This window comes from Nomascus leucogenys, chromosome 2 (genome assembly GCF_006542625.1).
Source record: "Nomascus leucogenys isolate Asia chromosome 2, Asia_NLE_v1, whole genome shotgun sequence".
Taxonomy (NCBI): Eukaryota; Metazoa; Chordata; class Mammalia; order Primates; family Hylobatidae; genus Nomascus; species Nomascus leucogenys.
The window spans coordinates 46,076,204-46,090,659 of NC_044382.1; the positions used below are offsets into that span (position 1 = coordinate 46,076,204).

Here is a 14,456-nt window from a genome sequence, read left to right on the forward strand (position 1 = left end):
GCCTGCTTTGACTCCTCCTGCCTCACTCCCCCCGGCCTGTAGTCATGTGGGTAAGGGTAGTGGGCACCAGGGCTGGGCCCAGCCCCCGACACTGCCCAGACAGACTTTCCTAAGGCACGCTTTTCCTCGTGCAGGTGCGTCCTCAGCCCACCCCCCTTCGAGCCCACAAATTGCACCTCTCTGGTGTGAGGTTACCTCTTGCCTATGTTTAATTCATGGCTTGGGGGGTTGGGACGAGCTTCCCAAGAAAGGAAAGAACTCCCCTGGGGTCTTGCCCAGTTCCTGCTCACCAGAAGGACCATAGCCGAGGTCCTCCTCCCAGGGCCCGGGGCTGGGGAGTGGAAGCCATCAGTGGGCTCGGAGGACACTGTCCCAGCCAGGACACGGGCATCGGTCACTAATCCGTAGCACTGGAATGTCCGAGGGCCAATCGGCGGGGTCTCTGGGGGCTCCCCGAGGGTGCTAATAATCCCACAATGATTAGCAGGGGCCGCAGGTCAGTGCACGCTGCTCTGCTTGCTGTTGGGGGCGGGCTGGCCAGGCCGAGGAGGCCGGAGTAGGCAGGCATCTCCCGGAGTTGTCTCTTTTCATGCCAGCGCCAACAGGAGGCTGTTTGGACACACTGATTACTCACTCACCAGCCTCCCTCTTTTGTCCCCCAGCTCAGCCTGACTCCTGGAGATTGTGAATAGCTCCATCCAGCCTGAGAAACAAGCCGGGTGGCTGAGCCAGGCTGTGCTCGGAGTGCCTGACAGGCCCAACAGACCCATGCTGCATCCAGAGACCTCCCCTGGCCAGGGGCATCTCCTAGCTGTGCTCCTGGCCCTCCTTGGCACCACCTGGGCAGAGGTGTGGCCACCCCAGCTGCAGGAGCAGGCTCCGATGGCCGGAGGTAAGGGACACCTGGTGAGGAGGTAAGTGGAGGCACCATTATGAGCTCTGGGGAGTGGGTGCTAGGAGACTTCTGGAAGCCCGGTCCCAGGCCTGAGCCCCAGGTGGTGCAGGTGGTTTAATGAGGAAGCCCTGGGACAGCCTGGGGGTGGTGAGGGGTGGATGCTGGACTGGGGAGGAAGGAGGAGGAAGGGGGGCCAGGGCTGGGGTCAAAGAGGAACGCCTGAGGAAGGCTGTGGCTGGGGCCTGGAGAAACTCCGTGGCCCAGAGGAGCCCCAAACGGGCCTGCTGGGAGCCAGGGCTGGCCCCCCCCTACACCCAGCCCCCACCCCGTTCCCTCCCGCCACCCCGACCCCAGCACTCAGCCCACGCCTGCTGTACCTGGTCTCTCTCTCAGCCTCTCTCCATTGCTATGTCTAGCATCCCCTGCACCCACCACACTCCTCTCCCATCTTGTTTTCCAAGGGTGGGGACACATGCTTATTTTGCCCTGTGTTGGGTTCAGGTCCCCCCATCCTCGGGCTGCCTGAGCTTCTCTCTCCACCCCAGCCCTGAACAGGAAGGAGAGTTTCTTGCTCCTCTCCCTGCATAACCGCCTGCGCAGCTGGGTCCAGCCCCCTGCGGCTGACATGCGGAGGCTGGTGAGTACCTGACCCAGCTGGGCTCTGCCAGGGGGGCGGCCGGAGGCGCGGACCCCAGAGGGCGGCTTGGGAGGCCACGCCTGTCCAGGTGCCCTTCCACTTGACCAGGGTGGGCAGGCACAGCCAGGCACCTTGCCCCTGAGGGACCGAGGCCCTGGTTGCTGGGGGTCTCTTCAGCTTCTTAACCCCCCACCCTCAGTTCAGGAGGTCGGGCCCCTTGGCTCCCACTCGCCTGAAGGGCAGGACCTTGGGCCTTCCCTGGCATCTTGTTGCCACAGAGACCAGGAGCCACAGGAGGAGCCGGATCCCCTCCTCCAGGGAAGGGGAGCTTCACAAGGAGTCCGCAGGATGGGCTGCCAGGCCAGAGAGGGAGAAGGTCCTGCTAGGCTGGGGAGGGGCTTCTGTGCGGCAAGGACCCAGCGCCTTCTCCTGAGCTTATCTGAGCCACTAGGACAGGCCTTGCCCATGTTCTCTGCTCACTCACTCATCCACATTTTCCATATTTTCAGCAGGGGCCGGGGATTGGAGGTATAGAGTTCCCTGCCAGCCCGGCTGGGGCGGCGGGGTTGGGACTGTCATCTGGGGGCTCAGAAACGCTGCCCCCCATTGTCTGGGACCCCAGCAGCCCCAGCCCATGTTAGCAGGCCAGGGAGCCAGGGCAGGGTGATGGGGGCGGGAGGGTTCCCCATGGCTGCTTCCCATGAACTCCTCCGAGGCAGGCGGCCACGGTGGCGACCTTGAGCACTCTAGGGTCAGTTTCCCAGGAGGTGGGGGTGGGGTGGCTAAATGCGGGGGGTCGCTTCTCCCGCTTTCCCAGCCCTGAGCGGCTCTGCCCCTCCTCAGGCTCAGACGCTGGGCAGCCAGGGGTGCTCCCAGCTGTGATCTCCATGGTGGGTACTCCTGCCTGGGACCCCAGGAGGGGCTGCGGTGGTCGATGGCTGGCAGCTGGCACTCTTTCCAGGGCCGTTTTGTCAAAGTCCTAGAAGACTTCATTTCCATAAAGGTGCAAATGGAGCTCCATGGCTCAGCCTCCCTCGTGGCCCGGCCCTGAGCACCCTCCGGGCCTCTAGGGCTCCAGGGCACCCCTTCTTTGGACACAGTGGAGACTGAAGGTCTTGTGGGGGTGCAGGGCTGCTGAGGGACCCCGGGGAGCCCCCAGCTCCTGTACCCAGCCTTCATCAGAGGTAAAACCCCAATGGACATTAGTACAGGATGAAGTTGGTTTGGGGTGCAGCCCCGAGGGGCCCCCCCTCCCTGCATCCACTCAGTGCTTGTGAGTCCTATCCTGCAGGCACCTCCCTGCTCTGTTTACAGATGAGCTCAGGGAGTCTCGGGAGATCAGGGAACTGCAGCAGGTCACCCAGGGGTGGTGATTGCCAGGCCCCTTGTTTAAGAAGAGGGAGGGGGCTGGGCACGGTGGCTCACACCTGTAATCCCAGCACTCTGGGAGGCTGACACAAGCAGATCACCTAAGGTCGGCAGTTTGAGACCAGCATGGCCAACATGGTGAAACCCTGTCTCTACTAAAAATACAAAAATTAGCCAGGCGTGGTGTCACATGGCTGTAATCCCAGCTGCTCGGGAGGCTGAGGCAGGAGAATCGCTTGAACCGGGGAGGCGGAGGTTGCCGTAAGCCGAGATTGCTCCACGGCACTCCAGCCTGGGCGACAGGGTGAGACTCTGTCTCAAAAAAAAAAAAAAGAGGGAGGGGGGCGGGGTCAGCTGTGCATGGTGGGGAGCAGATGAGGCTGGGCTCCTGGAGGCAGGAGACTAGGGCAGAGAGGCGTGGCTGTATGGCTTTTTGCATCACAGGAGGGCAGCATGGCTGGGTGGGAGCAGTGGAGCCTTTCTGACAATGGCCAGGGCCCAAACACAGAACCAGTCTGCAAGGTGTGGGCACTGCTCACATGACCAGATGGGAGAAAGACAGCAGGAGCGGGTCCCACTGCCTGGGCAGGGCCGAAGGATGCCCACGACAGGATTCGGAGATGGCTCAGTCCTGAGAGGAGCTGGGCTCCTCCTGGACGGACATCAGACAACACCAGTGCTTCCTCCAGCAGGACTCCTTATCCAGTGCTCTCTTTGCTGCCTGACCTGGCACCTGGTGGATGCTCAGAGATGGCAGGGGAGTTGAATCTTTGCGGCCTGGCCCAGCAGTCAAAGGCCTCCCACAGATGTCTGTGTTTGTGCTGCCCCCAGGACTGGAGTGACAGCCTGGCCCAACTGGCTCAAGCCAGGGCAGCCCACTGTGGAACCCCAACCCTGAGCCTGGCTTCTGCCCCGTGGCACACCCTGCAAGTGGGCTGGAACGTGCAGCTGCTGCCTGCGGGCTCGGCGTCCTTTGTTGAAGTGGTCAGCCTATGGTTTGCAGAAGGGCAACGGTACAGCCATGCGGCAGGGGAGTGTGCCCGCAACGCCAACTGCACCCACTACACCCAGGTGAGTGTGCCGCAGGTGAGGCCAGCGTGCCAGCTCCCAGATACAGGCTTCCAGTGGGCCATCTCAGAAGAGGCTACGGTTTGTCCTAAATGTTGGGATTCCTTTTCCTCCAATTGGTTTAGTTTTACTTTTTTTTTTTTTGATACGGAGTCTTGCTCTGTCGCCCAGGCTAGAGTGCAGTAGTGTGATCTGGGCTCACTGCAACCTCCGCCTCCCGGGTTCAAGTGATTCTTGTGCTTCAGCCTCCTGACTAGCTGGGACTACAGGCATATGCCACCAGGCCTGGCTAATGGCTCTATACTTTTAGTAGAGATGGGGTTTCACCATGTTGGCCAGGTTGGTCTTGAACTTCTGGCCTCAAGTGATCCACCCGCCTCAGCCTCCCAAAGTGCTGGGATTACAGGCATGAGCCACTGTGCCTGGCCACATTTTTTCTTTTTTTGGAGACATGGTCTCACTCTGTCACCCCAGGCTGGAGTGCAGTGGTGTGATCTCAGCTCACTGCAACCTCCGTCTCCTAGATTCAAGCGATTCTTGTGCCTCAGCCTCCCAAGTAGCTGGGATTACAGGTGTGTGCCACTACATCCAGCTCATTTTTTTGTATTTTTAGTAGAGACAGGGTTTCACCATGTTGGCCAGGCTGGTCTCGAACTCCTGACCTCAAATGATCTGCCTGCCTCAGCCTCCCAAAGTTCTGGGATTACAGATGTGAGCCACCATGCCTGGCCTTAGCCACTTTTTTTTCAATCTGAAATATAAATAATTTCAAACATAAACATATTCATTTATTTATTTATTTGAGACAGAGTCTTGTTCTGTCACCCAGGATGGAGTTCAATGGCTTGATCTCGGTTCACTAGAACCTCTGCCTCCCAGATTCAAGTGATTGTCCTGCCTCAGCCTCCCAAGTAGCTGGGATTACAGGCATGAGCCACCACACCGAACTAATTTTTGTATTTTTAGTAGAGATGGGGTTTCACCATGTTGGCCAGGCTGGGTCTCAAACTCCTGACTTCAAGTGATCCACCTGCCTGGGCCTCCCAAAGTGCTGGGATTACATGTGTGAGCCACCGCACCCAGCCTCAAACACAAATTTAAAAGGGCCCCGTTCTTACCCACTGCCTAGGTTTAGAAGATGCCACTAAACTAAAGCCCTGCCCCTCCCCTTTTCCCGCTGCCCCTCCCTGGAGGGAATCTTCCCAAAGTTCAGGAGCATCACTGCCAAGCAAGTTTCCGTTTTTTCTCTTCATTCAACAAATATTTGTTGAGGGTCTTCTACACACCTGGCACTCTTCAGGTGCACTGAAAAACACAAGCAAAATCCCAGGAAATATTTAATACCTCTACTACCTGTGCAAGTGGGTTGTGCATGTTTAAATATTACACAAGGCTGGGTGCAGTGGCTCACGCCTGTAATCCCAGCACTTTGGGAGGCCAAGGTGGCAGGATTGCCTGAGCCCGCGAGTTCGAGACCAGCCCTGGGCCACATGGCAAAAACCTGCCTCTACAAAAAAATACACAAATTACCCAGGTGCGATGGTGTGTACCTATAGTTCCAGCTACTTGGGAGGCTGAGGTAGGAGAATTGCTCGAGCCTGGGAGGTGAAGATTGTAGTGAGCTGAGATTACGCCATTGTACTCCAGCCTGGCCAGCAGGAGTAAAACCTAGTCTCAGAAAATAAAAGAACATGTGCCCCTACAACTAGGTGTTGCCAAAGTGCTTACACCAACTGTGCAGACCAGCAAACCAGTTCCCACTTCCCAAAGATCTTCTGGCTCCTTAATTTTTTTTTTTTGAGACTGAGTCTTGCTCTGTCGCCCAGGCTACTGTGCAGTGGCACAATCTCGGCTCACTGCAAGCTCCGCCTCCCGCGTTCACACCATTCTCCTGCCTCAGCCTCCCTAGTAGCTGGGACTACAGGCACACGCCACCACACCCGGCTATTTTTTTGTATTTTGTTTAGTAGAGATGGGGTTTCACCGTATTAGCCAGGGTGGTCTCGATCTCCTGACCTCATGATCCGCCCGCCTCAGCCTCCCAGAGTGCTGGGATTACAGGTGTGAGCCACCACGCCCAGCCCTGGCTCCTTAAGTTTTGTCAGACTCAAAGGTGTGAAAAACCTAACTCTTGTTTTGTTGTTGTTGGTTGTTTTTTGTTTGTTTTGTTTTTGTTGGTTTTTTTTTTTATTCGGAGTCTCGCTCTTTTGCCCAGGCCAGAGTGCAGTGGCGCAATCTCGGCTCACTATAACCTCTGCTTCCCGGGTTCAAGAGATTCTCCTGCGTCAGCCTCCTGCGTAGCTGGGATTACAGGCGCCTGCAACCACACCCGGCTAATTTTTGTATTTTTAGTAGAGACAGGGTTTTGCCATGTTGGCCAGGCTGGTCTCGAACTCCTGACCTCAGGTAATCCACCCGCCTTGGCCTCCCAAACTGTTGGGATTACAGGCTTGAGCTACCACGCCCAGCCTCTATTATTGTTTCTAATTTTCTTGATGTGAATGTTTAAATCATTAATTTTAAATCTTTTTTTGTTTCTACTATATACATTTAAAGCTATAAATTTCCCTTTAAACTATTTCAGCTGCATCCAGTAAGTTTTAATGTTTAAATGTTTTCATTGTTATTTAGGGATGTTTTTTCTATTTCCAATCATGATGTTGTTTTTGTTTGTTTTGAGACAGGGTCTGGCTCTGTCACCCAGGCTGGAGTGCAGTGGTGCAATCTCAGCTCACTGCAGCCTCAATTTCCTGGGCTCAGGTGATCTTCCCACCTCGGGTCCGGAGTAGCTGGGACTACAGGTGTGTGCCACCATGCCTGGCTAATTTTTTGTATTTGTAATAGAGACAGGGTTTTGCCATGTTGGCCAGGCTGATCTTGAACTTCTGAACTCACATGATCCACCCAACTCAGCCTCCCAAAGTGCTGGGTTTACAGATGTGAACCACTACACCTGGCCATGATGTTGTTTTAGATTTTGAAGGGTATCTTCAAGTTTCTAAACTATGTTATCTTCTTTATTTACTTGTAAATTATTTACTATAAATTTCATTGCATTGAATTCATAGAATGTGGCCTGAAGGATGTGTTGATTCTTTGCTATTTGTTGAAACTTGCTTAGTGGTCTAATGTGTGGTCTTCCTTTGTGGTTTGCAAAAGTCCCATGCATTCCTAAAAGCAATACATATTCTTTAAGTATTGGATACATATATATGATCACATGTTCACATCTGCCTGCTACAAGCCAGTCTTGTACATGTCATTTTTAGTCTCTACTGGAGAGTTTGTTTCACTCTTCTTATATATTGACCATTTGTGCTATTTCCAAGTTGTTGCTGATTCTAAGACTTTAAACTGGTTTGCAGACCTGTATCCATTAGCTTTTATTGCATGACATACTACCCCAAAATTTGGCAGCTTAGGATTCTGCAGGTCAGCCACTTGAGTTGGGCTCAGCAGGGAGATTTTCTGGTCTTGGCTGGGCCCACTCATAGACCTGCAATCAACTAGGGGGCTGGCTGGGAGCTGGCTGTGCAAAAAGGCCTCTAATGGTTCATCTCTGTTCCATGAGGCCTTCCAACCTCCACCAGGCTATACTGAGTTTGTTCATGTGGTGACTGAGCATGGTGCTATGAGAATGAGTGGAAATGGCAAGGTCTCTTAAGGCCTAGGTTCAAAATTGGCTCAGTATCACTTCTGCAGCATTCTGGTGGCCAAACCAGTTACAGGGCCAGCCAGATTCAAGGAGCAAGGAAAGAGACACCTCTCTTTGCTGCAAAAAGCTGCAGAGTCACATTTTAAAGAGTGGTCTAGTGCAAGAAGTGAATGGTTGTGGTCACCATGCAGTCACAAGGCCCTTGATGTTCCCGTCTTTTTTTTGGCTACTCCCCTCCACCCATCAACAATCTCCCCTCACTTCAGGTACCTCCCCTCTCCATCCCACTCTCAACTAGGAAAGCCTTCCTAGGCCGGGCACGGTGGCTCACACCTATAATCCCAGCACTTTGGGAAGCCGAGGCAAGCGGATCACCTGAGGTCGGGAGTTCAAGACCAGCCTGACCAACATGGAGAAACCCCGTCTCTACTAAAAATACAAAAAAAATTAGCTGGGCATGGTGGCAGTCACCTATAATCCCAGCTACTTGGGAGGCTGAGGCAGGAGAATCACATGAACCCAGGAGGTAGAGGTTGTGGTGAGCCGAGATCAGGCCATTGCACTCCAGCCTGGGCAACAAGAGTGAAACTCCATCTCAAAAATAAAAAAATAAAAAATAAATAAAAAGGCCTCCCTGAACTATTCCCACCCATGCTTCTACCCCTATCCAGGGCAGCTGCTGCTCCTGAGCCCTCGAGGAGGTGAGGGAGCCCTCTGTTCGCCTGGATGATAGTGAAAGCTGTGTCCCCCTCCCCAGGGGTAGTTCACAATAGGGTTTCTGATCCCCTGTGTCTCCTGTAGCTCGTGTGGGCCACCTCGAGCCAGCTGGGCTGTGGGCGGCACCTGTGCTCTGCAGGCCAGGCAGCGATAGAAGCCTTTGTCTGTGCCTACTCCCCCGGGTAAGCCCTGCTACACCCTCTGCTGGGATGTCTGGGAGGCAGGGAGGGGTGCTTTCACCGAGGGTGAGATTCCCACCCATCCACCCGAAAGTAAAGTCCCTGATGCCTTGCTCTGCACCCTTGGTGGGAGAGGGGAGGAGAGGAAAGGCAGAGGGTGCTAAAGATTCTGGCCACGCAGAAGGTGCTGCTCTGTGGATGCCCCTTCCTGGATATTGGTCCTGGTATCAGGGAGCTTGTCCAGAGGTCATCTCTTCTCTCCCAGGGAATCTCCCTATCTCACCCAGCTCCCTGACTCCCTGGCCTGGCTGCAGGAGCTGAAGGAGCCAGGGGCCAGGCAGCAGGGCCCCGCCACTGCCTTGCCCAAGGCCAGGCCCTCCCACACCCTGTGGTGCCTGCTTGTCCTCACAGAGGCAACTGGGAGGTCAACGGGAAGACAATCATCCCCTATAAGAAGGGCGCCTGGTGTTCACTCTGCACAGCCAGCGTCTCAGGCTGCTTCAAAGCCTGGGACCACGCAGGAGGGCTCTGTGGTGAGTGCATGAGGGCTCAGTCTGGTGACCCTGGGGTAGGGGTGGCAGCATCCTACTGGGCTGTCCCAGAAGCCCTGGCCCTTAGCACCCAGGGAGGCTCCTGCCCAGCCTGCTGGGAGGAGATCCTTTTCTCAGAGTCCCCACCTCCTCTGGCCAGAGGTCCCCAGGAATCCTTGTCGCATGAGCTGCCAGAACCATGGACGTCTCAACATCAGCACCTGCCACTGCCACTGTCCCCCTGGCTACACAGGCAGATACTGCCAAGGTGAGGGCACTGGAGCCTGGGTGTGCCCAGCTCTGCTCTCGCGGCAGGTCCTGGGGCTGCTACACTGCCTGAGAGTCTCAAGGGTGTTAGGGGTGCTGACCGTGTACTCCCTGAGTCTGCACACTGCATACACTCTTTTCAACAAGCATTCACTGAGCACTAGCTGTTTGCCAGACCCTGAGCTGTGCAGGAGATTCAAAGCGAAATCAGGTTCAGCCCCTTAGGCTCTGGGAGGAGGACAGAATTAGGATCCAGAAGTGGATTCTTGCCCTACTGCCCCTCCACCCTAACCCATTCTGTGACCAATATGCCTCACTCTACAATGGGGACCAAACCAAAGACACCAGGCGTGCCAGCAATTGGAAGCCTTGGTGGGTTCTGTCTCTGGGAGGGATATTCTTGCTGTGGTTGGCATTCCCTGGATGTTCGAGGCCTTTGGGGGATAGCGTGGGGTTCAGGAGGCTGGGGGCTGAGCCTCTGCCCCACTGCCCTGCCCTGCCCTGGCAGTGAGGTGCAGCCTGCGGTGTGTGCACGGCCGGTTCCGGGAGGAGGAGTGCTTGTGCGTCTGTGACGTCGGCTACGGAGGAGCCCAGTGTGCCAGTGAGTCCTGCCCCAGGGCCCCCGAAGAGCCAGCCCCTCCCAAGACCCCCCTTCAATGGGGCATCAGCTCCCAGGAGCCCACTGTGTGCGTCTCTTTCTAACTCATTCGGTGACAACATGTTGAGAGCTTGAAACTGGCCACAGCATGGATATTTACACCAAAGAAATTGGCAAATGCTACAAACCATGGATTTTTTTTTCTTTTGAAAGAGAGCAAGCTCAATATTCCAACTTACCAGCACATTCCTGACCCTCACCACCCACTCTTCTGGAGCAGGTGGCCAGAGGAAGGGGCACCCTGAGCTTAGCTCCCCGGCAGGGCAGGAAAGGGCAGGGATTCTGAAGTCCACACACAAACTCAGGCTCCCCTACCCCAGCCAAGGTGCATTTTCCCTTCCACACCTGTGACCTGAGGATCGACGGAGACTGCTTCATGGTGTCTTCAGAGGCAGACACCTATTACAGAGCCAGGATGAAATGCCAGGTGACAGTCACCCCTAGCTTCCCAGGAACCCCCAGGGCCTCAAGTGAGGGTCTTAATGGAGGGACCATGGAGTGAGAGGTGGTTCCTTCAATGTCTCTGACCTCACCCTGTTCATCAGCATAAAGCAGGGGTCGTGGACTCCAAGGCTCATAGAGGCCAGGAGGTCACTTATTGACCTGAGGGGCCAAGGTCAAGGCCAACCTCCGTCTAAGGGAGTTCCAGCCACTGGTTGCCTTGCAGGAATGCAAGGTCAGGGTGGCCAGAGCTCGGGGTTGTTCAAGAAAACCAGCAACCCAGACTTCCACTGGCAACTCTCGAAACCACAGTTAATTACTGGGGTTGGCAATCAACTCGGATATATTTAAGACACTGTGCAGGTGAAACAGAACCTCCTCAGGGGCCAGACCTGGGCCTGGGCCTGTGGGCTGCCAGTCGGGCCCCTGTGCACAGGGAGAAGAAAAGCAGACAGGAGCAGAAGGGACCCCTGCTCTTGGAAGGGAGGCTGTGCGGGCTGGGGGTGATGACAGCCCAGCCAGCACACACACGTGGCACCCTAGGCCATGGGCAGGGGTGGCAGGAAGGGGCAGCCTGGGCTCTGAGCCCTGCCTGTGTGACCCGGGATGGGGTTACAGAGGAAAGGCGGGGTGCTGGCCCAAATTGAGAGCCAGAAAGTGCAGGACATCCTCGCCTTCTACCTGGGACGCCTGGAGACCACCAACGAGGTGACTGACAGTGACTTCGAAACCAGGAACTTCTGGATCGGTGAGTGCCCAGCTGATTGGGGGTATGGCGAGTAAGGGGCTGTGATGCCCCACCCTGCTGCAGGAACCCTGGGCCGTGGCGGCTGCCGGCAGATGGCAAGGGTGTGGTGAGGGCCTGGCGCCCAGAGCGGGGCCGGCTGCTCGCCCCCTTTCCCTGGGAGGGCCCAGGTAGGGAGCACATGGGGGCTGCCAGCGCTGGGAAGAGGGGCCAGAAAGGCAGCTGGCAGCAGACTCCAGGGTCTGAGTGGGATGGGGGACCTCAGGTCGTGGGCCAACCTTGACTACCCCGGCCCAGGGCTCACCTACAAGACCGCCAAGGACTCCTTCCGCTGGGCCACAGGGGAGCACCAGGCCTTCACCAGTTTTGCCTTTGGGCAGCCTAACAACCAGGGGTAAGTGTGGGGTGCCTCCCTCCCCTGGGCCTCCTTCTCACTCGGGTCTGCCTGGTGGAGCCCCTCATCCCGCTGCCTGGCTGGGCCCTTTGACGGTCTGAACCTTCCCTGGTGCCTGCCCAGGTGCCAGAGAGTTGTGGGCACAGCTGGTGTGGGCCGGTGGTGGGGTGAGGGAGACGCAAGCTGGAAGGCACGTCACGTGGGAGAGAGAGGGACCCAGGAAGCCTCCATCCATCTGTCCATCCCCAGTGTCCCCTGGCTGTGACTCCATCCCTCCAATTCTCATCCACTCACCCCTCCCTCTGCGTGCGCTCTGCCTACCTCAGTTACACTGATGCCAGCATTCCTTAGCTGTCACCCACCTGCACTTATTCACAATACAACCCTGTACCTATGGACCCACCAGCCATCCTGTAGCAAGAACCCTCTGGTCATGTGGCCCCACCCTGCTCTTCAAAGCCCAGGAATGCCCAGGGCCAGGGTGGAGGTGGCCCAGCTGCGAGGCCACCAAGGGCTCCAGCAATTTCAGCCAGACCTCCTTGCCGACAGCCGGCCTGTGCCCCTGGCCTGTTGCCTGGAGGAAATCTGGGCCTTGTTGGGTTCCCAGGTATACCTCTCAAGTGGGGCTGTCTATTCCAGTCCCCACTGTCCCCACAGGCTGGTGTGGCTGAGTGCTGCCATGTGGTAGGCAGAGCTGTTACCCCAGGAAGGCGCTTCCCTGAGAAGTGGTCTGGGGAGCAGGGATGGGGGCTCAGGGATGGGCCTGGCTCCCAGCAGCCCCATCTGCAGGTGGGGGCACTGGAGCCCCTGAGATGCAGGGTCCTGATGGGTGGAGGGCTTAGGCCTCTCCCGGATCCCTGACTTCACTCTTCCCTCCTGAAAACCACACCCTGGCCTGCAGGTTTGGCAACTGCGTGGAGCTGCAGGCTTCAGCTGCCTTCAACTGGAACGACCAGCGCTGCAAAACTCGAAACCGTTACATCTGCCAGTTTGGTGAGGGACCTCCTGAGGCTCCCCTTCTCTGATCCCTGACCCTGGGGGTGCTGCTGACCCGGTCCAGCCTGCAAGGGTATCTAGGTGGCAGGTTCAGAGCGGGTCTGCGCACACGGAGCCATAGAGGATGCCCTGCTGATAGCCTTGCACCTGTGGGCTCCTGAGCCCAGAGGGGCAACGACGGGCCCAGCGTCACACAGCAAGGCCATGCAGGCAGGACTAGAGCTGCAGCTCTGCAGGGCATTTCTCCAGGGACCCTCTCCTCCTGTCATGAAAGCTGCTGCCTGGGAACCTGTTGGGTTCCTTGGTGTTCCCGGGAGCCCCATGAACTGTGGTGGAGGCAGAGGTGAAACCTGGCATGGCACCAGCTCCCAGCAGCCTCTGCTAGGAAGGTCTGGAGCACCACAGGAACCACGGCCATGGGCACTTCCAGACCGAGTGCAGCAGGGCCGCCATCTTGGGACTGCCTGGGCTGCCATCGAGCCCTGCTCTCTTCTGCTTCCTTCCAGCCCAGGAGCACATCTCCCGGTGGGGCCCAGGGTCCTGAGGCCTGGCCGCATGGCTCCCTCACCTGCCCTGGGTGCACCGGCTCTGCTTACCTGTCTGCCTACCTGTCTGGAACAAGGGCCAGGTTAAGACCACATGCCTCATGTCCAAAGAGGTCTCAGACCTTGCACAATGCCAGAAGTTGGGCAGAGAGAGGCAGGGAGGCCTGTGAGGGCCAGGGAGTGAGTGTTAGAACAAACTGGGGCCCTTCGCCTGCTTTTGATTGGGAAGATGGGCTTCAATTAGACGCCGAAGGAGAAGCCCCCGCCAGCGGCCCAAAGAGTCTGCTGTCTTCCGCCTGGCCCAGACCCTGTGGGGCAGCGGAGCTCCCCTGTGGCATGAACCCCACAGGGTATTAAATGAAGTTATGAATCAGCTGAACCTGTGCATGCTCATTTCAAAGGGAAATTCAGACGATCTGGGATGACCCTGGAGAGACCAGAGGGGGCCTGAGGCTTCACTGCAGCGGCCTCCACCGACCTATTCCCCTTCCTGGTTGCCTTCATGGTCCAGGACACTCTCTGGAAGTTCTGGGTCTCCCCAAGAAGAGGAAGACCAGACTGTGCCTCAGTGAGGGGCAGTTCTCATGGCTGGGGCCCAGGCAGGCAGGGTATTAATAGAAGCTGCTCTGAATGTCTGGGAGATGACGCATGTGTCTTGGCCCCACTGGTGGAGTGTCATCGCACCAGGGCCAGTGGTAGTCAGAGTTTGTGCAGTCCCACTCCCTCGCTCAGCTCCTCAGACATCACCCACAAGGGGTTATCACTATCCTAGTTTACAGCTGAAGAAATGAAGGCACAGAGAGATTGAGTAACTTGCACAAGATCATACAGCCGGTAGTCAAACCCAGTGAGTCTGGCTGTCGTTTATTTATTTATTTATTTATTTATTTTATTTTTATTTATTTTTTTTTTTTGAGACGGAGTCTCGCTCTGTTGCCCAGTCTGGAGTGCAGTGGCACGATCTCGGCTCACTGCAAGCTCCGCCTCCCAGGTTCACGCCATTCTCCTGCCTCAGCCTCCCGAGTAGCTGGGACTACAGACGCCCGCCACCACGCCCGGCTAATTTTTTGTGTGTGTATTTTTAGTAGAGACAGGGTTCACCGTGTTAGCCAGGATGGCCTCGATCTCCCGACCTTGTGATCCCCCCGCCTCGGCCTCCCAAAGTGCTGGGATTACAGGCATGAGCCACCGCGCCCGGCCCTATTGTTTTCTTTTTTGAGACAGAGTCTCCCTCTGTCGTCCAGACTGGAGTGCAGAGCTGCAATTAGGGTTCACTGCAGCCTCGAACTCCCAGGCTCAAGCGATCCTCCTGCCTCAGCCTCCCAAGTAGCTGGGACCACAGGTCCGCACTACCACGCCCC

At 56.6% G+C, this 14,456-nt stretch overlaps 1 protein-coding gene across 1 annotated transcript; it reads left to right on the forward strand.

Annotated features, from left to right (window-relative positions):
* Nucleotides 1-71: 71 nt before the first annotated feature.
* On the forward strand, nt 72-13,474 carry LOC100606438 (C-type lectin domain family 18 member A). Its single transcript, XM_030829313.1, has 13 exons — nt 72-134; nt 663-892; nt 1,441-1,532; nt 3,732-3,971; nt 8,425-8,522; nt 8,931-9,052; nt 9,210-9,317; nt 9,825-9,917; nt 10,295-10,401; nt 11,034-11,163; nt 11,458-11,554; nt 12,456-12,547; nt 13,057-13,474. Exons 2-13 carry the CDS (start codon nt 769-771, stop codon nt 13,092-13,094), a joined length of 1,341 nt encoding a protein of 446 aa, XP_030685173.1. The 5' UTR covers nt 72-134; nt 663-768; the 3' UTR covers nt 13,095-13,474.
* The last annotated feature ends 982 nt before the right edge of the window (nt 13,475-14,456 follow it).